The sequence below is a fragment of the Panthera uncia genome (assembly GCF_023721935.1).
Source record: "Panthera uncia isolate 11264 chromosome C1 unlocalized genomic scaffold, Puncia_PCG_1.0 HiC_scaffold_3, whole genome shotgun sequence".
Classification (NCBI taxonomy): Eukaryota; Metazoa; Chordata; class Mammalia; order Carnivora; family Felidae; genus Panthera; species Panthera uncia.
In genome coordinates this window covers 7577894-7605682 of record NW_026057584.1, presented here as the reverse complement: position 1 = coordinate 7605682, position 27789 = coordinate 7577894, and the positions used below count along the sequence as shown (strand labels likewise).

The 27789-nt window shown below is 59.7% G+C and overlaps 3 protein-coding genes across 3 annotated transcripts; all 3 read left to right on the top strand.

Moving 5' to 3' along the window:
* Positions 1-1099: 1099 nt before the first annotated feature.
* Positions 1100-8209, top strand: PRSS56 (serine protease 56). The gene is made up of 13 exons (XM_049614685.1): positions 1100-2842; positions 3472-3579; positions 3959-4003; positions 4120-4309; positions 4686-4785; positions 4874-5033; positions 5275-5417; positions 5655-5817; positions 6005-6181; positions 6268-6432; positions 6514-6576; positions 6943-7049; positions 7425-8209. Exons 1-13 carry the CDS (start codon positions 2743-2745, stop codon positions 7638-7640), a joined length of 1737 nt encoding a protein of 578 aa, XP_049470642.1. The 5' UTR covers positions 1100-2742; the 3' UTR covers positions 7641-8209.
* Positions 8210-8393: 184 nt separating this feature from the next.
* CHRND (cholinergic receptor nicotinic delta subunit) lies at positions 8394-15760 on the top strand. Its single transcript, XM_049614467.1, has 12 exons — positions 8394-8445; positions 8710-8855; positions 9296-9340; positions 9842-9951; positions 10058-10213; positions 10418-10527; positions 11439-11639; positions 12818-12929; positions 13055-13169; positions 14492-14696; positions 14784-14902; positions 15578-15760. The coding sequence occupies exons 1-12, from the start codon at positions 8394-8396 to the stop codon at positions 15758-15760; spliced, it is 1554 nt and encodes a 517-aa protein (XP_049470424.1).
* Positions 15761-20838: 5078 nt separating this feature from the next.
* On the top strand, positions 20839-26608 carry CHRNG (cholinergic receptor nicotinic gamma subunit). The gene is made up of 12 exons (XM_049614686.1): positions 20839-20893; positions 21095-21234; positions 21496-21540; positions 21702-21811; positions 22274-22429; positions 23241-23338; positions 23665-23865; positions 24046-24160; positions 24374-24488; positions 25238-25454; positions 25671-25804; positions 26078-26608. Exons 1-12 carry the CDS (start codon positions 20839-20841, stop codon positions 26249-26251), a joined length of 1560 nt encoding a protein of 519 aa, XP_049470643.1. The 3' UTR covers positions 26252-26608.
* The last annotated feature ends 1181 nt before the right edge of the window (positions 26609-27789 follow it).

Here is a 27789-nt window from a genome sequence, read left to right as displayed (position 1 = left end):
GGGAAGCGGCAGAGGGAGGCGGGGTTGAGTCAATCACCATCTGTGCTGTAAGGCCCCTAATTTTCTCTGGCAGTGGCGCTGGGGCAGGAGAGGCAGTAAACAGACCAGCAGCTTCTGGTCTTTTTCGGCCTCCCACCAGTCCTTGAAGACCAGCAGAGGCAGAAGGGGGGGCGGGGGCAGGGGTGGGGGGGAGGTGGCTCAAAGGCTCCGGCCTGGCCCGCCTGGCTTTGGCAGGATCCAAGTGGCTGAGGGACCGAGGTGCCAAATGCCGACAAAGCGTGCCCCTCCTTGTGGCATTCTCCAGTGAGAGCGGCCACAGGGGGCTCCGTCTTGGGGGGAGCTCGCTCCAGGCCTTAATCTCTCCAGCTTGGACGCTGGCTCCGGCTCCGAGGGTGGCGTTGGCCTCTCTGCCCAGGGGCCTGTGAGGCTTTCCAACCACCTTCTCTGCTTTCTGGGTCCCCTACCTTGGCGGCTCTTTCTTGGAACCACAGATCATTTGCTTTGGACACTTTCTTCAAGTATAGGCTGTGTTGAGAGTTAACACCCTCTCTGCCAAGAATTTGGAGATGGTAGATAAGAAAATAGATAGCCCCAGGGCTCGTGGGTGGCTTAGTCAGTTGAGCGTCTGACTTCGGCTCAGGTCATGATCTCAAGGTTTGTGGATTCCAGCCCCACATCGGGCTCTGTGCTGACAGCTCAGAGCCTGGAGCCTGCTTTGGATTCTGTGTCCCCGTCTCTCTCTGCCCCTCCCCTGCTTGAGCTCCCTCTCTCCCTCTCCCTCTCTCTCTCTCAAAAGTAAATAAACATTTTGTTAAAGTTAAAAAAAAAAAAAGAAGATAGGTATCCCCTATCTAGACATACACCCTCTTGAGATGGATAGATATTCTGATGAATACAAGTAATTTCCAACTTTATAATATTCACTCACAATAACCCATACTCAGACACTATTTCATGGCATTCCTGAACCAGAGGGATTGTCTTCATGAGGTGCGGTGGTAACGGGGAGGGGAAGGGGGCATATACAGTGGTGTGCTGGGTAATGTTGACCTGGCTCTTGCGGGGCGGAAGGCTGGGAGGCTCTGATTTGTACTGGGTGCTGGTTTCCGTGGTGTAAATCCTCCCACAGTGGCTGCTTTCAAGCTACCAATATGATGTCACCCAGTGCAGACTTGGGAAGAGACGTCTATGTTCAGCCCTCCAGAGCCAACATGAGCAACTCCAGCCCAACACTGGGTGGGTGGCAACCTCCAGCGGGGCTCCAGCGGGTGGAAACCTCTTTGTGGCCAGCGCCCAAGGATGGGGGGAGTGGAGAATCAAAATGATGGGACATCTCGGTGATCAAGGAGGAAGAGAGTTTCAGAGAGGAAAAAGAGGCCACGCACATTCTCTGCTGGCCAGCGGCATAGAAGGAGGAAGTTGGAGAAGCTGCTGGAACTGGCTGCCCCCCTTCCCTGCATCTCACCCATCACCCCCGGGACCCCAGGCTCAAGGCTATCTCTGCAGGTCTGGGGCTCTGTCTTACGAAGCAAGGCAGGTTCCGATCGGAGGCTCATTCACCTGCGCAGAAGGAGAAAGGGCTGGAGAAGACAGGACACTGTGTTACAGGGGCAACGTCATGGCAGAATCTGGTCTGGGAAGGCACCAGGCCTGCCAAAGTCACCCTGGGTCACCGGCATGAATTGGGGTGCCAAGATCCTTTTTCTTGGCCCCAGGACATTCTGTGGAGGCAGAAGGGCACCTCCTCTCTGCCCCAGGTGGGAGCTTGGTCCCAGGAGAGCTGCTCGTTTGTGGCCCTTCCCGTGAGACTCCAGAAGATTCCCTCCGGCCAGATCAGGGTCATAGCAACTGAGAACAATGCTGGACAGGCCGAGCGAGCACTGCGTAGGGGCAGGGGGTCTGGGAGAGCGTCAGAAGCTGCTGGGGCCGGTCCTACCCAAACTGGGCCACTGGTGGGGCCTTTCATGTCTGCCTTCCTCTCAGGGCCTGCCTTTGCCTCTTCCCACCCACCACCCCCAGTGCGGCAATTACGGCGCTAATTAGGGCGCTTTGATCATCTTTAGAAATGGCTACATCGGGGAGAGACGCTGCCAAGCAATTAGGGGCACAGGGGCTGGGAGCTCGGGCACCTCCTCAGGGGGTGGGGCTGCCGAGGACCCTCACACACCCCCTGCCCTCCTCCCTCCAGGAGTGTGTGCCCCCAGCTCAGTCCTAAACTCCTCAGGGAATAGAGGCAGATGGGACTCCCCCCGCCATCAGAGCCTCGGAGACAGGGCCAGCCCCTGCCCACCAGCCCCCCTCTGCCTGGCCCCCAGCCCAACTGTCAGCTCTTCTGGCCTGTCCAGGCCCCTTTGATGGAGCCGCAGAAACAAGGGTTCCTTTGACAGAAGGGGGGCCTCAGAGCTGGGACCGTGGGACTTCAAAGGTGAGGGTCGAGCCCCCATCCCGATCCCTCCCCCAGCCCTGGCCCCCCTCCCGAGTACCCCCCCAGCCTGTCCTCTATATAGCCCCCCAAGCCCCAGTCCCCTGTGGGCTCCCGGGAGTTAAGGGCCAGGTGAGGGACCGACTGAGGGAAGCGGGTGATTTTGATGTACGAGAACAGAGTCGGATGATTTGAGGGACACAAATTCAGGGCCCAGGGACAGAAAGGCAGTGGGAGGCAGACACCCAAGGATAAGTACCTGGAGGGCAGACTCCGAGGGGGAAAGAGGACGGGGTCGCTCGCCCTGGCTGTTGGTCACCATGCTGCTGCCTGTGTTGCTGCTGCTGCTGCCCTTCCCAGACCTACCGTCTGTCGCTGGGCACCCACTGTACATGCGCCTGCCCCCCAGCACCCTGCAAGGTGAGCCCGGGCTGCTCTGAGGGGGCGGCAGAGGTGGGAGGAGCTCAGAGGAAGTGGGGTGGGGCTGGCGAGCATGACCTTGCCACCCCCACTCATTGAGGCCTTTGGCCCCCTCCGCCCACCCTGCAGGGAGAAGGGGCCAGAAACGGAGGCACGGGTGGGAGAGGGAGGGGGAGGACCAGGGTGCACAGGGAAGGGGACCTGGCAGCCACTGCCAAGGGGTATGCTTTGGGGAAGGTTCCGGGTTAGCGGGTTTAGCAGGAGGAAGGGGTCCAGGCGGGCAGCTCCTTGGCTATCTGGGCCCAAAGGTAGGCAACTCGGTGAGTTATTTTGTCTGTAAGCCTGAGTTTTGTGATGTCTCTACCTTTGAGGTGCTGTTTTTCCTTCAAGATGTTTAAGGCAAGTCCCTCTTTAAAGATTCCAGCCCAGCTCAGGTCAAGTGGGTTGAGAAGCTGGGACCATCTGCTCCGAGCACTGGGCCCTCAGGCCCCTGGGGCTCTCTCTCCTCCCCATTCTGCCCGGTGCTCCCGGAAGCCTGACCTGCTTCCCCCTGTCTCCCAAGGCAGGCTCGGGGCTGGAGCCTGAGGTCCTTCCCCAGCCATGCATGATTGTACCCTCTGTCCCAGCAGCTCTGTCAGCCCAAGGGACGAAAGCGCTGCAGGCCGCCCAGAGGAGCGCCCAGTGGGCAGTAAATCGAGTGGCAATGGAGATCCAGCACAGACTCCACGAGTGCAGAGGCTGTGCCAACCACACGGTCCCGTGCCCGGGTGAGCTCGCACTGACTACCTGCGTCCGTTCTCCTGTCCACCCCATCCCTTCCCTCCAGACTTGACTCCCTCTCGGAGACAGAAACTAGGTGGGGCTACAACAGAGATGATGCTTAAGAAGGTCTCTCCAAGAGGCAAGAGCATGCCAGGCATGGGGCACAGCGCGTGCCAAGGCAGGAGGGCAGGGACAGTGAGAAGTTTATGGCTGCTGCAACAGACCCTGACTCCTGGAGGGGTGGAGTAACGGAAGGGGAGCGGCAGCGCAGGGAGAGGGCCCAGGCTCTGCCGGGGGTGCAGGTAGGGAGGGTGGGAGGGTAGTAGTGAGGCTCAAAGGTCTGTGTCTCAGCAGGACCTGGGCGTCCTAGGCCACAAGCGCAGGATCCAGCCGCCCCAGGTAAGGCTGAAAAGGCTCGAGGGGGTTAGGGCTGAGGGCAGGGTGAACCCTGGAGGGCCCTCAAGGGTCAGGGCGGCAAGGACTCGTCCCTTGTGACTCCGATGCCACCTTTCTAGGGCCGTGTGGCGAGCGGCGCCCGAGCACTGTCAACGTGACGCGTGCCCACGGCCGCATTGTCGGGGGTAGCGCTGCGCCGCGGGGGGCCTGGCCCTGGCTGGTGAGGCTGCAAGTCGGGGGGCAGCCTCTGTGCGGCGGCGTCCTGGTGGCGGCGTCCTGGGTACTCACCGCGGCGCACTGCTTCGCGGGGTACGTTGGGCCCCAGGCCCCTGACCGGCCCAGACCCCCAACGCTTGGTCCAACACTTCCTTCCGGGATCGTCGGGCGGGCGACACGTGCGAGGGCCGGTCTCTGCTGCCCCCTGGCGGCGGCCACCGCCCTGCCCAGCTCCCGGGCCTCGAGGCGCCCACGCACCCCAGCCAGGGAGCCGCTATCAGGGGACCACCCGCCCGGCTCGGGGGCCTCCTGGGGACCGCCGCCTCGCTCTGGCCCACCCTCCCTGCCCCGCGAGTAACAGCGGAGAAAGAGCCCGGCGTGCGGGCTTGCTGGGTGGTGCCTGAGGGCAGGGTCTCCAAGGGACCCGCTGCACCCTTGTCCTGCGTATCACCCGCCGCTCTCCCCGCAGCGCCCAGAACGAGCTTCTGTGGACGGTGACGCTGGCCGAGGACCCCCGGGGAGAGCAAGCGGAGGAGGTGCCGGTGAACCGCATCTTGCCCCACCCCAAGGTGAGAGGACAGTTCCCGGGCTCTCAGAGTCGGGAACAGCACCCCCACCCCACGCTTCACTGATATTGCGCCGCCACCCCCTCCGCAGTTTGACCCGCGGACCTTCCACAACGACCTGGCCCTCGTGCAGCTGTGGACGCCGGTGAGCTGGGCAGGGGCGGTGCGCCCTGTGTGCCTGCCCCAGGGGCCCCGGGAGCCCCCAGCCGGCACGGCTTGCGCCATCGCGGGCTGGGGGGCCCTCTTCGAAGGTATGGGGCAGGCCCGGGCCTGGGTGAGGCGCGAGTGTGAGTGGGTGGGAAGAATGGGGTGCTGGGGTGATGGAGTTTGGGAAGGCCGGGGGTGTAGCGAATCTGACTTCCTTGCTTCGCAAAATGCTGCCTGGTCTTGCAGGGGGGTAGGAATCAAGGAGGGCAGGGCGGGGGAGGGGGGTCCCCCCCAAGCGACGCTCCTGCCCTGAAGGCCTGAGCCCCCTCCACCGTTTCCCTGTAGACGGGCCTGAGGCTGAGGCGGTCAGGGAGGCCCGAGTGCCCCTGCTCAGTGCTGACACCTGCAAAAGGGCCTTGGGGCCCGAGCTGCACCCCAGCAGCATGCTCTGTGCCGGCTACCTGGCCGGGGGCATCGACTCATGCCAGGTATGAGCCCTGATTGACTGGAGGGTGCCGGAGGGTCCTGGTTCCCCAGGGAAAGAATAGCCTCTTTCCTTCCACAGTCAGGCTGTCATTCAACTTGTCTGAGCCTCTATGTTCTCATTGCTAAAATGGGTACAAGAAGTAACCCCAGGAGAATTCAAAGCTGCCTGCCAAGTGTAAAGCTGGCATAGGAGGGGGCAGGTCAATGTAGTACACTCTCTTTTGACTCGGGTCCCGCAGGGTGACTCCGGAGGCCCCCTGACATGTTCTGAGCCTGGCCCCCGCCCCAAGGAGGTCCTGTACGGGGTCACCTCCTGGGGGGACGGATGCGGAGAGCCAGGGAAGCCCGGAGTCTACACTCGAGTGGCCGTGTTCAAGGACTGGCTCCAGGAGCAGATGAGCGGTGAGCGCCCCATTCCTATTCCCCCCTCCCCGAAGTGTCCCGCTAACAGCCCTGGAACAAGCCCATCTTCACCCCGCCCGCCCCCCAGCCCCTTAGGGCGTCAAGAAAGCCTGTCTCCCTTCAGGGGAGGGCTGCGGACGCTAGGTCCCAAAGCCAGGGCTGAGATGGTCCCCGTCGACCCCTGTAGCAATCCCCTCCAGCCGGGAACCCAGCTGCCGGGAGCTTCTGGCCTGGGACCCGCCCGCGGAGCCGCAGGCAGACGCCGCCCCGCCGTGCGCCTTCTACTCCCGCCTGTGCTCCGGGCCCGCGGTCGCCTGTGCGCGTCTGGCGCAACAGCAGTGCCTGCAGCGCCGGAGGCGATGCGGTCAGTCCAGTTCCCAGGGCTGGGCCGGGAGGGCAGGGGACCTGGCCCACGTCTGACCTCCGCCCGGACGCTTGTCCTGCCCGCAGAGCTGCGCTCGCTGGCGCACACCCTCCTGGGCCTGCTGCGGGGCGCTCAGGACCTGCTCGGCCCGAGCCCAGGGATGCGGCGTCTGGCCCCAGCCCTGGCTCGCTCCGCTCTGTCGCTCCTAGAGCCTCCCAGGCACCCTGCCCGCGAGCAGCGGCTGCACCCAGGTACCCCATGCCTTCATATTCCAGCCCCCGCACGCCGACTCCGCGCGGCGGAGGCGATCCCCTAACCCCGCGTCTCCCCAGGATCGCGGGCTGCAGGCGCGCGGTTCCCGAAGCGGAGACCAGAGCAGCGCCAGGAAGGGAACGGTAAGGGCGCCCCCTGCCGGCCTTTGCGGGGAGAGTAGCAGGCCAAGGGCGGCCAACCCTGCGGGGATTCTCCCAAGGTCCGCTCTGGGAAGCGGTTACCCACCCATGGGGCAACCAGCAGACTAGCTCTCCCCACCCGACCCCTCCCCCTGCAGCAGGGAGGATGACTCTTTGGGGGCACTTGTGGCTTTGGGCCGCCCTCAGGGTCAGCAGAGACCATTTGCTGAACCTCAGTTTCCCCGTGTGTAGCATGACAAGAAATCTGCCCACTGGGAGGCCATTCTGGGGTCCTGGTGGGAATCCCTCTCCCAGCTCCTTGCTGGTGTCAGTTTTCTGTTATTCCCGGGACCTCTCCCCTTCCTTCAGGCTGCCCTGGGTTGGAAACGCTGCAACAGAAGTTGGCCACCCTTCAAGGCACCCATGCCTGGATCCTACAGGTCCCATCAGAGCACTTGGCCATGGACTTCCATGAGGTAGGTCCTCAGGCTTCCCACATTCGCTCACAGTGGCCTCAGAAGGCCGACCTGGGTCAGCCCTAGCAGGTAGGAGGGACAGAAAGGGCACCCTCCACAGCAAGAGGGAGGACCTGCCCCAGCTTGCAGTGGAGGCAGGGGTGTCTTGGGAGAAAAGGGTGGGGAGGGCAGCTGTGTGTAAGCTGGGTGCTAGGTGGGGTGGATGGGAACTTGTGAGGGAAAGGTGTGAGTGGAAGGGTGTGGGGGGGGGGGTCCAAGTGAGCAGAAGTGTGCAGGATCGGGGGCTATGGAGGGGAGTGGATCTGGGTGAGAGTTCCTGGGGGCCACAAGGGGGGAGACCCAGTGAGGTTGTGAGCCGCGATTCTCCTTCTGCAGGTCCTGGCAGATCTGGGCTCCAAGACACTGACCGGCCTCTTCCGAGCCTGGGTGCGGGCAGGCTTGGGGGGCCAGCATGTGGTCTTTGGTGGCCTGGTGGGCCTGGAGCCAGCCACGATGGCCCGCAGCCTTCCCCGGTTGCTGGTGCAGGCCCTGCAGGCCTTCCGCTTGGCCGCCCTGGCAGAGGCAGAGGGACCCCAGATGGGTACAGGGTAGAGTGGGGGGCACCACCCACCGAGCCCTCAGATTCCTTCGGCCTGGGGGCCATGAACCACATCTGGACCCCTAACCCCCCCCGTCAGGACCTACTGCTCCCAGGGGCTCCTATGATGACAAACAGTCACAGCCACAGTTGGCTGGGTGTGGGGGGCGGGGGACCTGGGTCCGTGTGTCTTCCCAGATGTGCCATTGGAAAATCACAGCTGCTTCAATAAACATTATTTATGATCTACACAGATGACTCTGGAGCTTTCTTGGGAACTGGATGGGTGGACGTTAGACAGGGCCAGACAGGGCCCTGCCCCCAGAAGCAGTTGGCGGAGGTCACAAAGACACTGGAGAGAGGCTGCTAAGCCCCCAGCTCAGCATACTGTCTGCCCCCCCCCCAAGAAACAGCCACAGCTGAGTGCCACCACTCCCCTAGGCATGACTGACCAGCACTGCCCCCAGTGTCCAGGGCCCCTACCCAGCCCCCAGCCCTACCGCTAATTGCAGAGAATTCCAGCCTGGGATCTTTGCCTCATGTCCTTGGGCTCCCGCCCGGCAGCCAGTCCTTGTCCCCACCCCCTTGTCCCCTGCCTTGGGTTTTCTACCCAGCAGTCATGCCCAGAGGTGTCAGATTGCGTTTCCGGCCGCCTCTTCCCTTCACACTCCCCCCCTCCCAACCCAGCACCTGTCCCCTCTCCTACCCACCCACATTCCCCAGCCCTGTAGACTGGAGGGGCCACAAGACCTAGTCAGAGGGACAGGATGGAGGGGCCGGTGTTAACGCTGGGGCTGCTGGCTGCCCTGGTCGTGTGTGGTAAGAGTGGGCATCACCCTGCCCCGAAGGGTCCCTCAGGACTTGCACCCAGGGTCCCTGCTGCACGGTCCCCTCCTACTCCTCCCCTGCATCAGGCCCAGCTCCCACCCCAACTCTGGAGAGGGTTGACCGCCAGGACCCCTTCCTGGGGAGTGGTCGGATCCCCGCAGCTCAGCCCAGCCCCATGGCCTGGCAGGATTTCACGGCAGCCCCCTTCCCGGTCCCCCCTCCCAGCACCCCATCCCTCTTCCTGTCCCTCTCCAGGCAGCTGGGGCCTGAACGAGGAGGAGCGGCTGATTCGGCACCTGTTTGAAGAGAAGGGCTACAGCAAGGAGCTCCGGCCTGTGGCTCACAAAGATGAGAGTGTGGAGGTCTCGCTGGCCCTCACACTCTCCAATCTCATCTCTCTGGTGAGAGGCCCCTCTGTGGCTGGGCTGGGGAGCCGAGGGCGGGGACGGCTTCCTGGAGGCCTGGCTGTCTCCTGGACTGGGATGGCCACGGACGAAGCTCAAGGTCCCAGCCTGGTAGCTCCTGTGGTAGCTCCTCTCCCGGGGAAGCACGCTCCAGCGTTCTCCAGGTTCACTGCTGCCCACAGGCCTCGAGCCGATGCCCCTTCCCCTCCAGCTTCAGCTCTGGGGTGTGCCCCATATCAGACCCATGACACACTTCAGGGCTGTCCCCTCCCTGCTCCTTGGTCTGCCCAGCCCCTCCTGACTGTGCGTGCTTGGGCCAGGAGTCTGGTCAGGCCAGTTGCCGTGGTTTCCTCCGGGGGGTGGCGGGAAGTAGCCTGCTGAATGTGTGCAGGTGAGCAGTGCGGGCCCTAGGGGACAGTGCTCTTGTGTGATTACAGAAAGAAGTTGAGGAGACCCTCACCACTAACGTGTGGATTGAGCACGTAAGGAGACGACCCCACTCACAGCCGGGGGGTGAGGGTGTAGGGCCCATGCTTCCTTCTGCTTAGGGATCTCCAGGAGGGGATCCTCCTGGCCTCCAGGAGGAGCTGGCTCCCACCCACAGGCCCAGCTGCCCTTCCCACCACCTTGTACAGCCACAAGCTCAGATGGAGACTTCCGGTGAATTGGGATTCTTTACCTACGGGAAGGTTGTCACGGTATTCTGATTTTATTAGAAAACACTCTTCTGCCATCCATCAGAAGTTCATAATATAGACGTAAGTCTTCTGTGTCCACAATGAAATATGCTCCCTTTGTTGTGCAGTGTACGTTCTACACAGCTGTACGCGACGGACCTGAGTCCTAACTCTGCACCCACCTCCCCCAAACTTCTTTTGTCACAGTTCCCAGACCCTGTCCAGTGTTCCCCCAGGGAAGTGAGGAGAGCAGGGGGAGCCTGGACGACAGCAGAGCCGACTGCTGACATACCTTTCGGGTTCCAGGGCTGGACGGACCCCCGGCTGCAGTGGGATGCTGAAGAATTTGGAAATATCAGTGTCCTGCGCCTGCCCCCTGACATGCTGTGGCTCCCGGAGATTGTGCTGGAGAACAAGTTGAGCCACAACCCTCCCTGGCATCCCCTCGACCCTCCGCCTCCCCCATCTCTGCCAGCTCCCAGCTGGCTGGCATTCATGGTGGCCTCTGTCCTTGTCCCTCAGCAACGACGGCTCCTTCCAGATTTCCTACGCCTGCAACGTGCTCGTCTACCCTTCGGGCTACGTGTACTGGCTGCCGCCCGCCATCTTCCGCTCCTCTTGCCCCATCTCCGTCACCTACTTCCCCTTCGACTGGCAGAACTGCTCCCTCAAGTTCAGGTGCACCCACTTCTCCAGGCAGCCCTCACCCCCGGGCACCGTGCCAGGGGCTGAGAGAGGTGCTCGAGGCACCCTCAGTCCTGATTAGAGCTCCCCCAGACCCACAAGGGCGCCTCTGACCGTGAACCTCCTGTACTGGCCTTTCCGCCCTCAGTGGCCGCAGCCAGTGGCTGAGGACCACCCTCTCCCCGCTGCTCTCCCCAGTTCACTCAAGTACACGGCCAAGGAGATCACCCTGAGTCTGAAGCAGGAGGAGAAAGAGGGCCGCTCCTATCCTGTGGAGTGGATCATCATCGACCCTGCGGGTTTCACAGGTGCTGAGAGTAGCAGCTGGTGGGTGGGCAGGCCCCTCAGACGCACACCCGTGGGTACGGTCGCACCAACGCCTCCCCGCCAGAGATGCACGTGGGCACACACATGTACACCTGGAACGTGGACATACAGGCACACTGACGGGCGGGGAGACCCAGATGCACAGACACATACCGACCCGCAAACACACGCAGACATACTTAGCGACGGAAATCTAGCACATTGAAAGGAAAGAAATCCCCAGGAGGGGATTGTGTCCCAAAGGCAGAGACAGACACTGGCCCCACCCTTCCTTTTCCCCGGGCCAGAAGACCCTCCTGGGTCTGGACAGGGTCCCTAGGGATGGATGTAACTGACAAATGAGGGGGGTAGTTAGTCTTCTGTTGCCAGGAAGCCGAGAGGCGTGGTTGCGGCTTTAGCCACCGATCCTAATGTTGTGTATGCTGCCCCCTGCCAACGCCCCACACTCCTATCTATGACCGGGCTCAGGTCTTCTATGGGGCTCCCCACCACACACCCCTGTTCATCAGAGAAAACCTATGTCACACCGGTCCCAAGGCGGCTACATCACCGGGGTTTGGGGGCGGGGGCATTGGTCTTACTCTCACCACGTCATTATCTCTAAGACTCCTTGTTTGAGCCACACACAGCCTCAGCTTCTCTATTTTCAAAACAAACAAACAAAAAACCACACTCCCAAGGCAGAATTTCCCCCTTGCAGATTGAAACCTCCTTCCCAAGCCCCAGGGAAAGACGCCCACCTCCAGAACCTAAACCCTCCTCTGCGCGCCCTCGGGCTGGCTCACTCCACCCAGCCCCCCCACCCCACCCCACCTCTGTCCTTCCCCGCCGCCCCCCCCCAACCCGCCCCCTTGCCTGGCCTGACACTGAGGTGTCCTCCTGCCCTCCTCAGAGAACGGGGAGTGGGAGATAGTGCACCGGCCAGCCAGGATCAACGTGGACCCCAGTGTCCCGCTGGACAGTCCCGGCCACCAGGACGTCACCTTCTACCTCATCATCCGCCGCAAGCCCCTCTTCTACATCATCAACATCCTGGTGCCCTGCGTGCTCATCTCCTTCATGATCAACCTGGTCTTCTACCTGCCGGCTGACAGTGAGCCTGAGCCTGCCCCAGCCCCTCCCTGTCCCCGAGGGCATCTGCGCATGGGCCTCCCCAGCCCTCCCCTCACCTCCTCCAGGAGCCACAACGGGGTCACCACTCCCGGGGCTCCCTGCTCACGGTCCAGGCATGGGGGCGGGGGGTGGCCAGCCAAGGGGAGGGTTTTGTGACCGTGTCCGATATCCCCAAATGGACAGTCCCTCTTGGACCCTGCTTCTGCTGCTCACAGCAGGCCTCCCCAGGACCCTAGGGAGAACCCCTAGACCATCTCTCTGAACAGAAACAGGTCTGTCCTGGCCACCACGTGTGACCATGGGCCTGACACACAGAAGGCCGTCCACTTTGAACGAGTGGGCGGAAAACGGGATCTCCAGGAAGCCAGGCATGGAAGCGTGCAATCTATGCTCACCTGGTTCTAGAAGGACATGTGTAATCTTCGCTCACTTGGTTTCAGAATCGTTTCAAATGCTTACTGTAAGCAAGGCACAGTGAGCCCCAGGGACAAACGCAATCTAGCCTCTGCTGCTGGCAGAGACTGTAGAAGCCACAGAACTAGGAGCACAGGCTGAGGGGCAGTAAAATGGGGGAAGCCTTCCTGGAAGAGGCACTGCTTGAGCTGGAGGTGGGTTGGTGGGCACCCTGCAGATAGAGAAGGGGCCCTGGGGCAGGGCTGGGGACCTGTGACCACAGTGGCCACGGCCCCACATGCTCAGGACCTCAGGTGGGAAGAGCTGGGCAGTGCCCGGCTGGGGTCTCTGAGTGGAGGACTAGGAGTTAGGGTATCATCGGTGCTATAAGGATGTCCCGGAGCTTTCTGTACAGGGTGGGACACACAGATCTGTGATTTGGGGAGGGCTGCGTGGCAGGGAGCTGGCCAACAGTGATAGCCGGTGTTCGCTGAGCGCTTGCCCAGCGCCTGGCAGAGTGAGGAGCGTGAAACGCTCTCTCACTTTGTCCTCACGACATTTAGCAGTTGGGACAACTGAGGCACAGAGAGGTTAGGCTACTTGCCGAAGGTCACCCAGCCAGTAAGTGGAAGAGCTAGGTGCCCTAGCTCCAAAGCCCATGATGTCGATCAAGGTACCGTGGCATCGCGAATGGTGGTGAGGGGGCCACAGTGGGACCCGCTGGGGTCAAGACCAGAGGTAGCAGCTAAGTCCGGGCTCCCCCAGGTGGCGAGAAGACGTCGATGGCCATCTCGGTGCTCCTGGCCCAGTCGGTCTTCCTGCTGCTCATCTCCAAGCGGCTGCCCGCCACATCCATGGCCATCCCCCTCATCGGCAAGTGAGTGACAGCTATGCCACACCACGCCTCACCCACCCCGCCCTACCCCTCGCCCTACCCCGCCCCAACAGCCCCAGCACGCCTCGCCCTGCCCCGTGGGCTCCAGGCTGAGTGTGTGCCTACAGGTTCCTGCTCTTCGGCATGGTGCTGGTGACCATGGTCGTGGTGATCTGTGTCATCGTGCTCAACATCCACTTTCGCACACCCAGCACCCACGTGCTGTCTGAGGGGGTCAAGAAGGTGAGGGGCCCAGGCCAAACACTGGAGGTTGTCTGGCCGTCCCTCTCCAGGAGAACGTGCTCACACAGGGGAGTGCCATCCAGCCGTGCAGAAGCGCCACGTGCTGCCACCCACGCGGCGTGGACGGCTCTCCTAGCACACGGGGGCTTGGAAGGAGCCGGACACTAAAGAGCACAGGCCGCACAGTTTTCTCTCCCGAAAGTTCAAGGTCAGGCAACAGCCAGCTATCAGTGATAGAAATCAGGATGGTGGTTACCCCTGGGGGTGGGTAGGAAGTGACAGCAGGAGCCACGAGGGAACCCTTGGGACGGTGTTGGGTTGATATCTCACCTGGGTGGCATTTACGCAGTTGAATGCGTCTGTAAAACTCCATCTGGCTCTACACTTAAGATTTGCTCAGTCTGCTGGATGTGTTACACCCTGATTATTTTTTTTTAATTTTTTTTAATGTTTATTTATTTTTGAGACAGAGAGAGACAGAGCATGAACGGGGGAGGGTCAGAGAGAGGGGAAGACACAGAATCTGAAACAGGCTCCAGGCTCTGAGCTGTCAGCACAGAGCCTGGAGCCTGCTTCACATTCTGTGTCTCCCTCTCTCTCTGCCCCTTCCCTGCTCATTCTCTGTCTTTCTCTGTCTCAAAAATAAATAAACATTAAAAAAATTAAAAAAAAAAAAAAAGAGAGAAAAAAATAAAAAAAGAAGGTGAGGGGGACGCCTGAGTGGCTCAGTCGGTTGAGCGCCAACTTCAGCTCAGGTCATGATCTCACGGTTCGTGGGTTCAAGACCCGTGTCGGGCTCTGTGCTGACAGCTCAGAGCCTGGAGCCTGCTTTGGATTCTGTGTCTCCCTGTCTCTTGCCCCTCCCTCGCTCATGCTCCGTCTGTCTCTCAAAAATAAAATAAAAATTTTTTAATTAAAAAAAAAAAGGTGAGGAATGTGGGGGCAGCATACCCAGGAGGGGGCTGTCCTTGCCTCTCAGCCGCTGCAGGGCCACTAGCTGTTCTGGGATGTGAAGGTGCCTTAGCAACTTGCTTGATCTTTACCATTTGGAGAAGAGAGCTCAGCAGTCAGGGCATTTTTCTTACTTTTTTGTTGTTCATATATAATTCATTTTCAACAAATGAGTTGTGCTTTGTGCTGTGAGTAATGGGGAGAGTTGGAAGCAACCTAAGTGTCCATCAGCGGGGGATCAGGAAAATGGATGACAGCATCAGACTCAGGAGGACTTTGTGGCAGCCGGGCAGAGGGTCAAGGCGCTTGGGTGTGTGAAGGTGACCCATGTCTGTCAAATAGCTTTCCTGTGCTCCCCTGACCTGCCGCAGCTCTTCCTGGAGACCCTGCCCAAACTCCTACACATGTCCCGCCCAGCAGAGGATGGGCCCAGCCCGGGGGCTCTCGTCCGGAGAAGCAGTTCCCTGGGCTACATCTCCAAGGCCGAGGAGTACTTCCTGCTCAAGTCCCGAAGTGACCTCATGTTTGAGAAGCAGTCGGAGCGGCACGGGCTGGCCCGGCGCCTCACCAGCGCACGTGGGTCCCCGTGTGGCCTGGGACTTTGGCCCGTGGGAGGTGGGCTGGGGCCGGGCCTCATGCCCTCCTCTGGCCGGGTATCCACAGGCCAGCCCCCAGCAGGCTCTGAGCAAGCCCAGCAGGAGCTCTTCAGTCAGCTGAAGCCAGCCGTGGATGGGGCCAACTTCATCGTCAACCACATGAGGGACCAGAACAATTACAATGAGGTGAGTAGCCACAGGCCTGCCACACATCGGGTGTATCCTGTCTTAAGGGGGCTCGGTTCCACGTGAGACACGAACCCACCTAGATGAAGGAGTTCACAGTGGGTGCAGACTCCAGGCACCCTGGGAGGGACAGCCCCTGCCTAGAACCCCAGAGCAGCACACTGGGCCAGGAACACAGCTCCCTTAGGGTCCCTTCTTTGTCCGGGCTGCCAACCATTTTCTGTCCCTGCTCAACCCCAAGTCTGATACTCCAGACATACTCAGACATTTCAAAGGCAGACTCAGGTGGTTGTTCAGTATCACACAACTTTTCGAACTTCTCTCTTGAGAAAGGGGCACCATTTTCCAGTTCACGTAGGGGCTAGCTGGGAGGGGTGAAGAGGGAGGAGAGGGGACGATTTACCGTCCTTAGCCCCCTGAGACTCCAGGCACCCCCAGCTCCTCTTCAGCCCCTGGAGCCCTCCAGTGGGGTGAGGAGGGACAGACAGAGGCCTTGACTTCAGGGGGGCCTGGGCCCTGCTGGGGACACACCAGCACCTCCCATCCACCGCAAGCCTGAGGCAAGCCCCGCAGATACACCGAGGCCACGCCTCCGTCACCGGCCCCAGCTTGGGCTGTGGGTCTGTGGTTTGAGGCCCTTCCTCACCCCCACTGTCTCCGTCTCCCTGCCCCCAGGAAAAGGACTGCTGGAACCGAGTGGCCCGCACAGTGGACCGACTCTGCCTGTTTGTGGTGACGCCCATCATGGTGGTGGGCACGGCCTGGATCTTCCTGCAGGGCGCCTACAACCAGCCCCCACCTCAGCCCTTCCCCGGGGACCCCTTCTCCTACCATGAGAAAGATAAGCGCTTCGCCTAGGGTAGGCCTGCTCTGCCCTGCTGGCCCAACTCCCAGGCAGCTTCGGGTTTGGGGCGGGTGTAGTCACGTGGACAGGGATGTCTGAGAGAGGACAAGCCCTTCCTGGGAAGGCCAACTTCTGGCCCTGAGACTCGAGGCCAGCTGGTTCTGCAGGGCTGGGGCCGGAAGAGCTGGGCTTTCCTGAGATTAAGGAAGGAAGAGAGACGCCTCACTCCTCAACCACGGTCCTCTGTAGCTGAAGACAGGAGCTGCCGAGGAGGTCTGAGAGTGGACATCAGCTGGCGGTCAGGGCAGGACAATTTGGCAGGGGGGAAGGGGGCTGGCTCAGGGGCCAGGGAGGATGCCACTCAGGCCAGCCTTTTAGGACCCCTCTGTGAGGAGTCAGAAAGGCAGAGGCCACTTCTTGCCTCCCCGTCCCCCGGGTGAGGCTAGAGCAGGTGGGATCCTGTGCCTTCACTTCCCTGCTCCCTAGCCACCCTCCTCTCAACTACCCCTCAGTCTTCAGCTTCTGAAGCCCCACCTGGAGCTGAGGTGGGGACACCTTCCTCTCCAGGGCTCCTAAGGAAGGAGGCTTTCAGCAGGGGTGGGGGCACCAGAGTTGCAAAATGGCCTTCCCTAGCCCTTTCTGCCTTGGTGATGCTGTCTGGGTCCCTCAGGGAAGCCGAGGACCAGGACACTTCCACCCGGAAGTGTTGGGCTCAGCACCCACAAAGACCAGAGGTCAGCTTATCAACCTCAGGTCATATGCGCAATCCTAGAGCCCCAGAACTCAGCCCTCCCCCAAGACGTGTCCCCTCTTGGACACCTATTCTCCACCCCAAAGTAGGGCTTCCATACAATATTCGGGACATACGTTTACCAAAAAAATTAGTCATCGTTTATCTGAAATTCAAACTTAACTGGGAATCCTGTCTTTTTATTTGCTAAATTTGGCAACTCTGCCCCAAAAGATGCCCCCAACAATCCTGTCCCAAGGGCCAAAGGCTGAGGCTGCAGGTGCTGGCTGGGAGACATGAGAGCCTACCTCCAAGACAGCCCCAGTGATCCCCACCTCCTGGTATCCACACCCTGTGTAGCCTCCCTCCACACTGAACCAGGCTTTGTCTGCGTGGTTCAAAGACAGAACCACCAGACCAACAGAACGAGGCAGCAGTGACGGTGCAGCACCTCTGAGATCAGCCTCTAAAAGACACTGTGGCACCTCCTTTGCTCCCCACCCCCATCACTCTTGCTGAAAGCAACTGAAAGTTGGATCTCTCACTCTGGGGAAGCAGCTGGTATGGTGAGCAGCCCTGTGCAGAGGCCCACACGGCAAGGAACTGAGGCTCTCTGCCTGCAGCCACATGAGTGACCTTGGAAGTGGATCCTCCAGCCCTGCTGGGCCTTCAGATGAGATCACAACCCTGGTGAACATCTTGGGCACAGCCAGTTCTTGAGCCAGAACCACCCAGCTAAGCTGCTCCTGGATTCCCGACCCTCAGAAACTGTGTGGGATAGTAAATGTTTGCTGTTTTAAGAGACAAAGTTTTGGGATGCTTTGTTACACCAGCGGGGTGACCTTGGGTGAGCCACCCTCATCTATTAGCTGTTTTCTTGCCAGCAAAATGTGTGTATCATAAGTCCCGTCTGTGAGGGGCTGTGAAAATAGAATCTGCTAGTGGGCATAAAGGTACTTGCACGTGTCCTACAAATGTAAGGGGTGGTTATTTAACTCATTCCTCAGTTGTGAGCCTGAGTCACAGGGGATGGGCCTGTGGTCTCCCACATCCAAGGCTGACAGGGAGTCTGTAGGCAGACTGGAGCAAGCACAGAGGGCCCAACTAATCGTCTCCTGGATGGACACACCGAAGGTCTTCACAGATCAACCCGTCTCCCTCAGAGGGAGTTGGTGACCTCATTGGCCCAGGTATACATAAGGTGGGATTTTTTTGTCTGTCAAAGGAAATGAACAAGACAAACCATCTAGCGTCAAAACTGACCCTGGTTACTTCTGCCTTCCAATATGAACCGTGCACAGATTCAAGGTACGAATCTTTAATTTTGTCCCTCTGGGTAGGGAAAGCAGCTTGGACTTACACCCATCAGATGAGCAGGAAGTCCAAGACTTCCCTGGAATCGCCCTCTACGGGAGGGACCCCATCCGAGCCCCAAGAGGCCCTGAACCAGACCCCTCAGCCACTGTCCTTGCTTCTCTCTGCCACACGATGGCACTGTTGCCAACCGCCAGGTGAACCCCGGTTTCAGGCTCTGCTCAGGTGACAGCGACCCTTCCAGAGAAACCACCCCAAATGCCACGCCTGACCAAGGATGCCCCTTGCCCAGTTTCCCGGGGTCACAGAAGGACCCCCAATGGCACCCATTCCTCCAGCACTGCAGCCCCAGGGTGCTGTCTGCACCGGTCCCCTTTATAGGTGATATGGAAGTGATAGAAGTGATATAGCTCCTTCCTCCCCAGGAAGTCACACCCACAAGGGGCCAGCTTCCTGTGAAACCAAAGGGTGTCCCTACACAGTCTCCCCAGGCCAGCAAGGCTACTCACCCTCCTTCAAACAGTGATGAATCTGTTAGGGATGCACTGGGCTTCAAGGAACAGAAACACAAAGAACTGTGATTCAAAGAAATAAGGCTTCCTTTTCACGAGACAGTGGTTGGCTGGGCTGTCCCACAGAGCTCCCAGGGACCCAGGCTCTGTGCTTTCTGCCCCGTCCTCCCTCCTTGGCGTGTTGGCTTTGTTCTCATGTTGTCGCCCTGCTCACAAGCTCACTGCCGCAGATCCACACTTCTCATCTGTGTTCGAGGCAGGAAAGGGACTAGACATTCCTGACCCCTTTTATCAGGAAGCAAAAGCTCTCTCCTGGAGCCCCTTAGCCGATTTCTGCAGACGTCTCATGGGTCAAGATGTTATCACGTGGCCACCCCTTCCTCAAGGGAGACTGGGAGTAGAGCATTTCACTTTTCCAGCCTCCAGCATAGAAGGTGACAAAGGGGGAGTAGCTATTAGACACAAATGATGTCTACAGAAGATTTTTCTCTTAAAGTTGCCTCCCTTTAACCCCTTCAGGACAAAACCACCAGCTCCTCAGCTGACCTGCCCTCCTGAGAACACCAGAGAGACCTTATCTCTCTCCCACAGCAGAGAGAAGGTGAAAAAACAGGAGTTGAAATCTCTTCATACGTAGGGAGGCGGCATAATTCATACCAGAGGGAAGTCACGCTCCACAATCTTCCTTTTTCCTCCCCGACACTTGTAGAGAAGGGGAAAGGGAAAGTCAGAAATGTCAGAGCAACAGCCAGACCACCACTGCCTGGGTCAGAGGGTTTGGGAGGTGGTGAATAGGTGGTCCGTCACTTAGCAGGAGCCATGAATGGTCTTGCCTAAGTGTGGTCTTGGGGGAGGGGGAGCAGAGAGGGGAAGAGGTTCTGCTCTGCAAAATGGGTGAGGGACCCGAATCTGGGGAGGACCAAAGGGCAAACTGGGGAGAAGGGGCACCTGGCTTTGTAATCTCCAGGGAAAGGGGGCTGGCTACACACCTAGATGCACATTGAGAGCAACGTTTAGGGGTGGGGCCCAGAGCAGGACTGAACACAAGGACACAAGTAGATGACCAGGGAAGGCAGGTGCCACCACCACTGTCCCCCTGACCCCAGAATCGCGGTGAGGACAGACAGGAGGGATTTGTGGCTATAGAGCCTGGGGTCTGAGCCAACCTCACACACGGATCCCCAAGGACTAAAAGTAGTAGGCTGATTTCCAATGTACTGACACATTAGAAATGTGAAGAAATGCTGGAGACCTCATTTGTTTGTGGGGCAGGAGGTAGGTGGCACTTTTCCTCCAGCCCTCAGAGGCCTCCACCACCCTGTCCCCCAGGATGCCCAAGGGTTGGTAGCACTTAGTCGAAGCTGCGTTCTTTGTCTTGCAAACTTGCTGGGAGGTCCTGACCTGTCTGCTTAGAATAGATGGTCAAACGACAGGTGGCCTGAGCCCATGGTCATGGTCACAGCCAGCAGCAGGGACCCTTGTTCCTAAACTAGCCTCAGCCCCACCCTTTCCCTGACCTCAAACTACAAAGCCGATGGAGTGTGTTTTCTGGCCCTTCTGGGTCCCCTCATCTGACTCTCCGGAGGCCGCAACCTTGATCTTGACTGCCTGCCTTACTGAACTCTGAGTTCCTATGAGCCGCTCAGGCTTATCCCTGCCTCCTCGCAGTCCCCTGCGAGTCCCCTGCAGCCCACCTAGCCTTGTGCCTGCCACATGCTGGAGACTCCCTTAGTCTGTGGATAATTTAATAAATACCGAGGCCACACTGAGGAGCCCCTATTCAGGGGCTGTTCTGTTCCCGAGAGCCCCAAGCTCCAGACCCTCCTCAACCCTCCTTCCTCCAAAGCTTACCAGGCCTGTGTCTTGTGCCTCAGAGCCTGGGAGGGCCCTGAACTGCCTGAAGTTCAAGTTATCTGAAGGACCCTGAAGAACACCCTAATTTGCATTAAGGTATCCAAGCCTAGGGGACCTAGTGCATCTCCCTCTTAGGCTTGTCCCCAGTGCCCTGGCCCAGTGGAGTAACCCATGAAGATGTTAGGCTAGTGGGACAGGTTCATGGTCCTCAACCATGTCATGGCTCAGGTCCAAAACGCCCCTCTAAACCTCCCCAAATCCTGACCCGCCGGAGGGACCAAAAGGAGGGAGCCCAATTTGGGGCGCTTCCTCGCACTCTGCCTCCCTCCCACACCTGTCCGTCCAAGGCTGTGTCTCCAGTCGCCCCCCACCCCCCACCCCAGATGGAAGGAACACGGGCTGGGCCAACGGAGTCAGAGAGCGGGGATGGAGGCTGAGCCATCTCTGTTGGGGCAGATGGGGCCCCTCTGTCCCCTCCCCAGCCCAGGTAACCCGAGCCTGGCATTTTGTCCATCTTGGAACAGCTGACGCTGCTGTGGTCAGACAGCTGGTGGGGCCTAGCTGGCCTGGCCAGGCTGGCTGGGGTGGGAGCATGGGCTGTTACATGAGACCCGGAGTCCACATCTCTCTACCCTGAGTCGGAGAGCTGCTGTCCCAGCCGACACTGTAGAGCTGCGGCACCATGTACAGGGGCCAGGGGCTGCCGCTCCTCCTGCCGCTGCTGGCTGTCTGCCTGGGTGTGGACCAGGGGCTCAGGAGCCTGGGGAGGCCTGGAGTAGAGATCCAAGGCCTCAGGGGATAGAGGGTCTGGAGGGCTATTGAGACCTGCTCTGCACCTCTAGTTCCCTACCTCTCCACATCACACCCTCTTGTGACACCTCCCCCAACTCTTTCTGCCCCAAAGCCCCTGCACCCGGGCTCACTGCTGTCCGTTGCAGGAGCCCAGGGCCGGAACCAGGAGGAGCGTCTGCTCGCGGACCTGATGCACAACTACGACCCCCACCTGCGGCCCGCGGAGCGCGATTCGGACGTGGTCAACGTCAGCCTGAAACTCACCCTCACCAACCTCATCTCCCTGGTGAGCCATAGGCTTGTAGGACAGCAGGGGAGGCGGAGGCCCAGTGCACCTGGCCCCCGGGACCTGCTGGGGAGAGGAAGGGGCTGGCTCTAGCAGCCAGGAGGAGGAAGGACGCTACAGGGGAGAGGCTGGGGAGCTAGAAAACTCCGGTGAAGGATGCCCAACAGGCTGGGGTCCTGTAGCGCCCAATGGGGGTCTGTAGGGACTAACATCCAGAGACGGCAAGTGATGGGGGCTCAACCCTCTGTTCTGAACCCCCAGAATGAGCGAGAGGAGGCCCTCACCACCAATGTGTGGATAGAGATGGTAAGAGGCCCCCCTGAAGTCCTGTACCCTGGATCAGGCCCCCTCCCTGGGGTCCCAAGGCCCTTGGAGCTGCCTGTCTTCCCCCACCCCCTCCCCGCCTCTTCTGGGGAGGGGGTGACTCCGTGGAGAGCAGGGGTCTGGCAACCCCACTCGCCCTGCAGCAGTGGTGTGACTATCGCCTGCGCTGGGATCCGCAAGACTATGAAGGACTGTGGGTGCTGAGGGTGCCGTCCACCATGGTGTGGCGGCCGGATGTCGTGCTGGAGAACAAGTGAGGAGGAGTGCGGGCAGGGGTGGGGGGACAAAACGATACAAAGGCAGGGCCCGGTAGGACAAGGGGGGTTCTGGGGAAAGGTGCAGACCGGGCCCCCTTTTCCGGGGCCAGGAAATACTGGATGCGGCAGGTGCTGCCGAGGGTAGGGCCTGGCCAGCAGACCTGACTCTCGACCTGGCTCACTCCATCTCCTCTGGGCTCGGTCGTCTGCTGGGCTGTGGCCCTCCCTCCAACGTGGGGGTGAGGGCGGCTCCCATAGAAGCTGTGGTGATTAGGAGGTGGGATGATGAGGCCTGGAGGTGGGCGCAGCGGGGAGGTAGTAGACCCTGTGCCCGGGAGGGGCTGGTGTCCCCAGGCCCCATCCACGCAGGACGCTGGCAGGCCTGGGGTGTGGGACTCGGCCGAGCCGGGGCCGCCGGGGACGTGAGCCCCCAGCCCCGGGGCCTGGCCTGTGCGCAGCGTGGACGGCGTGTTCGAGGTGGCCCTCTACTGCAACGTGCTGGTGTCTCCTGACGGATGTGTCTACTGGCTGCCGCCCGCCATCTTCCGCTCCTCCTGCCCCGTCTCCGTCACCTACTTCCCCTTCGACTGGCAGAACTGCTCCCTCGTCTTCCAGTGAGGCCATTTACCGGGGATGCGGGTGCAGACCTGGAGAGCTGCCCTAAGAGGAACCTGGCTGGGGAGGGGGGTGGACGCGAGGCTTCTTGCCAGGGGTGCGGCTCCCTCTCTCTGGGGCCTCTGTGCCCGTCTCAGGCCCAGACACCTGCAGGTGCCCACGTCCCTCCCGGCTAAGCCGCAGTCCCGCAGTCCCCTCGCTCATCCTCCTTCGCTGCCTCAGTTTCCCTGCCTGTGCCCCAAGGGAGGAGTTAATGACTGGGGCGGGTGGGCAAGAAGGCATACACCTGCCCGCGAGGTACCAGCATGCACACACGAGCGCCACCCCACACGAGACGCTACACCCCACTCCCCATGGAGAGGTGGAGGTGCTCTCACTTTCCTCTTCCAGAAATGGGGGGAAGGAGGTCTGTGTGAGTGGGTTCCCACGCTTTAGAGAAGCAGTCTTTTCACAAGGAGACCCTCCGTAACAAACAGATCTGAGAGGTACAGACTGTGTTTTCTATGTTCTAACCATTGGCCCTTCCTGCCCTGGAGGCAGTGGAAGGGAGGAACAGAGTGGCCTTGGGCTCTTAACATCCGTGACGCGCACTGAGCTGCAGCCTCCTGGCCCTTCAACAAAAACTTCCCTGACCTCCAGGGAGCCCGGGTCCCCTTCGTGCCCCCCATCTCGTGGCCAGGGCTCTGCGGAGGGCTCAGAAATTCCTAGCTGTACTTTTTGAGGCAAGACCGCCCACGGTTGCCCCCAGATGACTGTGTACGTGACCTCGTAGGTGGATCTATACACCCTCAAATGTGTCCCCCTTCCCAGGTCCCAGACCTACAGCACCAATGAGATCAATTTGCAGCTCAGCCAGGAAGATGGTCAGAACATAGAGTGGATTTTCATCGACCCTGAGGCCTTCACGGGTAACCTCTTCCCAGGACCCCAGCCGCACCTGACCTCCAGGGCAGGGCCAGGCTCGGTTCAGACCCCCTCCCCTGTAACTCAAGATGAAGGCTAGACTAAACCACACAAACTAGATTTTTAAAGACCCAGCAGAGTTCTGATTGCCCCACGATAATGTCTCCGGTTTTGGTGGGAGGAGGATCAGATATCCAATCTCCCTTTGCTGCTTCCATCCCTCGGTGGCACTGCTGTGGGCCCCGGCTGGCCGCCCGCAGCCGGGTCACAGGGGCTGCGGGGATCTGCCCAGCCTGTGCTCCCAGTGCTCACTCTGGCCCGCTGCCCGCAGAGAACGGGGAGTGGGCCATCCGGCACCGGCCGGCCAAGATGCTGCTGGATGTGGAGGCACCCGCCGAGGAGGCGGGCCACCAGAAGGTGGTCTTCTACCTGCTCATCCAGCGCAAGCCCCTCTTCTACATCATCAACATCATCGCGCCCTGTGTGCTCATCTCCTCGGTCGCCATTCTCATCTATTTCCTTCCTGCCAAGGGTACCTGGAGCCCGTGGGAGGGGAGCCACGGCCCCGGCCGGCAGCACAGGGGCTAGCTGAGAGGGCACAGAGTGGCACCACCCACGAGACCACCTGTCCCGGGGACAGGAATGGGGTGGGGGAGGAGCCCCATGGCAGGGAACTTGAGATCTGCTCTGAGGGTCTCTTGGTTACGGGCAGCGGGGGGCCAGAAGTGTACCGTCGCCATCAACGTGCTCCTGGCCCAGACCGTCTTCCTCTTCCTTGTGGCCAAGAAGGTGCCCGAGACCTCCCAGGCAGTGCCACTTATCAGCAAGTAAGGCCGGCCCTCACGCCTACCACCCCCTCCCCCCCTCCCCTTCCTGGAATTCGGGGCACTACCCTTCTGCCACTCCCACCCTCCCATCCTCAATGCCAACCCCTCACCCTAAGAGATCTGGGGGAATCAGCTGCTAAGGGCGGGGTGCGTCTGGAGGTGGAGTCAGTGCCAGTGGGCCAGCCCCACCTCCCGCCTACCTGACCCTGGCAGGTACCTGACCTTCCTCCTGGTGGTGACCATCCTCATTGTTGTGAATGCTGTGGTCGTGCTCAACGTGTCTTTGCGGTCCCCCCATACACACTCCATGGCCCGCAGGGTCCGAAAGGCAAGGCCCCTCTCTGCCCACTCCAGCATCCTCCAGTCCAGTCCACTCACATGCGTCTTCCTCTCCACCCCCTTGCCCTTCCCTACTCACCTGCCACATTCAGCAACAAACCTGCCCTGTGTGTATCTTGAAGCATGTGGATTAATCCAGACGGATTAATAATAATACTGAGTGCTTGCTTTGTGGCAGGTGCATCATACATACTAACTCATTTGATCTTCATAAAACTCTTATGAGGTGGGTATTAGTGCCACCTCCGTTTTACAAATGAGGAAACTGAGACACAGAGAGGTTCATTAGCTCACCCAAGGTTGCATGGCTGGGAAGGAGAAGCAAGATTCTACCCAGGCCATCTGGCTCTACCCAGATGGCTCCAGGCCATCTGCAGCCCACCTACAGCAGTCAGCCGGGACCCTTGTTGCAAATGCAGATTCCCAGGCCCGCCTCAGGCGTCCGGGGCTGGAACAACAAGGGTGGGGCCAGCCTGTGGCCTCGTGAAGGCTGTGCAGCAAGTACCCTGGTGATTCGAATGTGCACACAGGTTTGGGGACCTAGGCTCAGTGCCTGGCACAGAACAGCCAAGCTGTACCAGTGTCAAGCCACTGTCCCTAAGGTGCTGCCTCTGGGCCCCTGGTAGCTTGAGCCCTCCATGCCAACCTTCACTCTTTGCTCTGAAGCCCAGCCCGGCTGCCCACACGTCCAGGTCTGCCGGCTACTAAGCTAAGCGCCCCAGAACATCCTCTCTCCAGGTGTTCCTGCGGCTCTTGCCCCAGCTGTTGCGGATGCACGTTCGCCCACTGGTCCCAGTGGCTGTGCAAGACACGGGGCGCCGGCTGCAGAACGGCTCCTCTCCGGGATGGTCAATCACAGCTGGGGAAGAGGTTGCTCTCTGCCTGCCTCGCAGTGAACTTCTCTTCCGGCAGCGGCAGCGCAACGGGCTGGTGAGGGCGGCGCTGGAGAAGCTAGGTGAGGCAGGAGGTATGATACTGGGGACACTCCAGTGCTCACTCTGGCCTGCTATCTGACGGGGAGGGCTATCTGTTGGCCAAGGCACCGGACACAGCCGATGAGTGTTGGTAAGTGTCCAGCTGGGGAGAGAGACACTAGGGTCGCTCAGGAGAGGCTACCTTCTCAGACTATTTCTTCTCCACTCGATTCCCAAACCTTACCCTCTCTCAACAGAGAAAGGCCCGGAGCCAGGGCAGAGCCGAGAGTTGTGTGGCAGCCTGAAGCAGGCCGCCCCGGCCATCCAGGCCTGTGTGGAAGCCTGCAACCTCATTGCCCTTGCCCGCCACCAGCAAAGTCACTTTGACAGTGTAAGGGGAACTGAGTACCCGGTGAGGGACTTGGACTTAAGATGGGGGCAAGATGAGTGGAGTGGCCGTGGCAGGGCAGAGGGAAGGAAAAAGTGGAATGGGGACATCAGTGCCAGGGGACTATGGCAGAACACAGGTTAAGGCCTGGAAGTAGGTGAGAGGGACCCAAAGAAATGGAGAATGAGAGGTCTGCTGGTGGGCCAAGGATGGCACATGATCCAGGGCAGGCCTGGTGTTCCTGCCGGTCATCCCACACCTGCCTCCCGCCCTCAGGGGAGCGAGGAGTGGTTCTTGGTGGGCCGCGTGCTGGACCGTGTCTGCTTCCTGGCCATGCTCTCCCTTTTTGTCTGTGGCACTGCTGGCATCTTCCTCATGGCCCACTACAACCAAGTGCCCCCTCTTCCGTTCCCTGGAGACCCCCGCTCCTACCTGCCCTCGCCTGACTGAGCCAACCATCGGCCGCCAGCCACGTGGAGTCTGATTGGCTGTGTTCTTCAGTGGCTGAGATCATGAGCGTGCTCTTTGGGAAGTGCCCTTCATGGCCATGTGAGCCAACAGGCCCTGAGAAAAGCATGGGAAATAAAGAGACCGAGCTGGAGTCCTGGAGTGGTTGAGAACGGCTGTGGGCAGGGTGTGCTGTTGGGATCAGCATCCGCGTGGCACCGGCTACCTAGTCCTGGCAATCCCCTCACTTCAGCAAAGCATTAGCAACTCCCATCATTTCTGAAGCCCCAAGGACTCTGTTTTTTACAATGTCCCCAGCTAGGCAAGGTCCCATCCCTCTAGGCCTAGGCCCCCTTTCCTTTTTACGAGTTCCCCACAGGTTCCTAAAGGAAGGAAGTCAAGAGAGATGTGAAGAGTAGCAGACAATGTTCTCTCAAAAGAATGGCAGTAGCCCGCTCCCACTGGCATCTCCCTCCCCTGTCTTCTGGGTGCTATGAGTACCCAACACTCACCTGCACCAGGGACCTTTCCATCCATATGCATTTTTTTATCATTGATCACAAAAGATTTCAGAGTTAAGAGCTCTTCACATCATCATGGAGAAGCAAGTCACTACTCCCCCCATGTTTCAGATGGGCAAATTGGGGCCCAGAGTAACAGGGGCTTCTCAGAACACTGGTGGCCAAATAAAGTTTGGAGTCCAGAATTCCCAACTCAGTTTTAGACACTCCAAGGAAGATTCATTCCATGGCCTGGAAAACAGACCCCTCTTCCTTCTCTTCTCAAAGGCCAGGGCATTTGCACTGGTGTCAAAGGTTGGTTAAGACAAGGAAGAGCTAGGCAGAGAGGCTGGGAGGTAACAGGGAACTTCTGGGCTTTGCCTTCTGGAAGGAGACCCTGACCAGCTTCGCTTGGCCCCACTTAGGAAACAAGATGGCCAGCTGAGGGCTTCCTGGGAGAGAGGCAAGGCCCTGATTTGGAGAGTACAGCTCCGGCCAGAGTTCTGATTGTGATGAAACAACTTCATCTGTCAATATGGGTACAGGTTTCAGTTCCTATCTACCCTCATCAGAGGATCAAAGGTGCAGATCAAAGTGATTCAAAAATGTGAACATGCCACATGAAGACCTGACCATGGGACATTGTTGGGGGAGGGGAGAGGACCCCAGAAATAACCCCCCTCTCCCAAGTACAGGGTGGCTGGCTTTGGTGCTCAATCACCAGCAGGTTCATTCCATTAACTCCAGTGTAGGTGCGTGCTGCCCCTGTGTATTTGGAGCAGAGACTTAGATCCTGGAGGCAATTTGATGATGGTGGGCCCATCTGTGGTTCTCTTTAGCTCCTCGCACAAGCAAAAGTAAAAATACTACACTTATTGAGGGTTGCTGTGTCTAGCGCCTGGCACTGATTATCCCGCCAGATCCACACGGCAACACGAAGAGGCAGGTACTGTAATACAGTATGGACAGTACAGAAGAGGAAACAGTCTCGGGGAAGTTAAAACACAGTCCAGGATGGTGCAGCCGGCACAGGGCGTGGAG

Excerpts from the sequence above, each read along its gene's own strand:
- PRSS56 (XM_049614685.1), top strand. The coding sequence starts at position 2,743 with ATGCTGCTGCCTGTGTTGCTGCTGCTGCTGCCCTTCCCAGACCTACCG. Across the intron at positions 4,786-4,873 it reads GCATCTTGCCCCACCCCAAG|TTTGACCCGCGGACCTTCCA; the intron begins GTGAGAGGACAG and ends CCCCCTCCGCAG. Across the intron at positions 5,034-5,274 it reads CTGGGGGGCCCTCTTCGAAG|ACGGGCCTGAGGCTGAGGCG; the intron begins GTATGGGGCAGG and ends GTTTCCCTGTAG.
- CHRND (XM_049614467.1), top strand. The coding sequence starts at position 8,394 with ATGGAGGGGCCGGTGTTAACGCTGGGGCTGCTGGCTGCCCTGGTCGTG. Across the intron at positions 10,528-11,438 it reads CGACCCTGCGGGTTTCACAG|AGAACGGGGAGTGGGAGATA; the intron begins GTGCTGAGAGTA and ends TGCCCTCCTCAG. Across the intron at positions 12,930-13,054 it reads GCCATCCCCCTCATCGGCAA|GTTCCTGCTCTTCGGCATGG; the intron begins GTGAGTGACAGC and ends GTGTGCCTACAG.
- CHRNG (XM_049614686.1), top strand. The coding sequence starts at position 20,839 with ATGTACAGGGGCCAGGGGCTGCCGCTCCTCCTGCCGCTGCTGGCTGTC. Across the intron at positions 21,235-21,495 it reads TCACCAACCTCATCTCCCTG|AATGAGCGAGAGGAGGCCCT; the intron begins GTGAGCCATAGG and ends CTGAACCCCCAG. Across the intron at positions 23,866-24,045 it reads CTATTTCCTTCCTGCCAAGG|CGGGGGGCCAGAAGTGTACC; the intron begins GTACCTGGAGCC and ends GGTTACGGGCAG.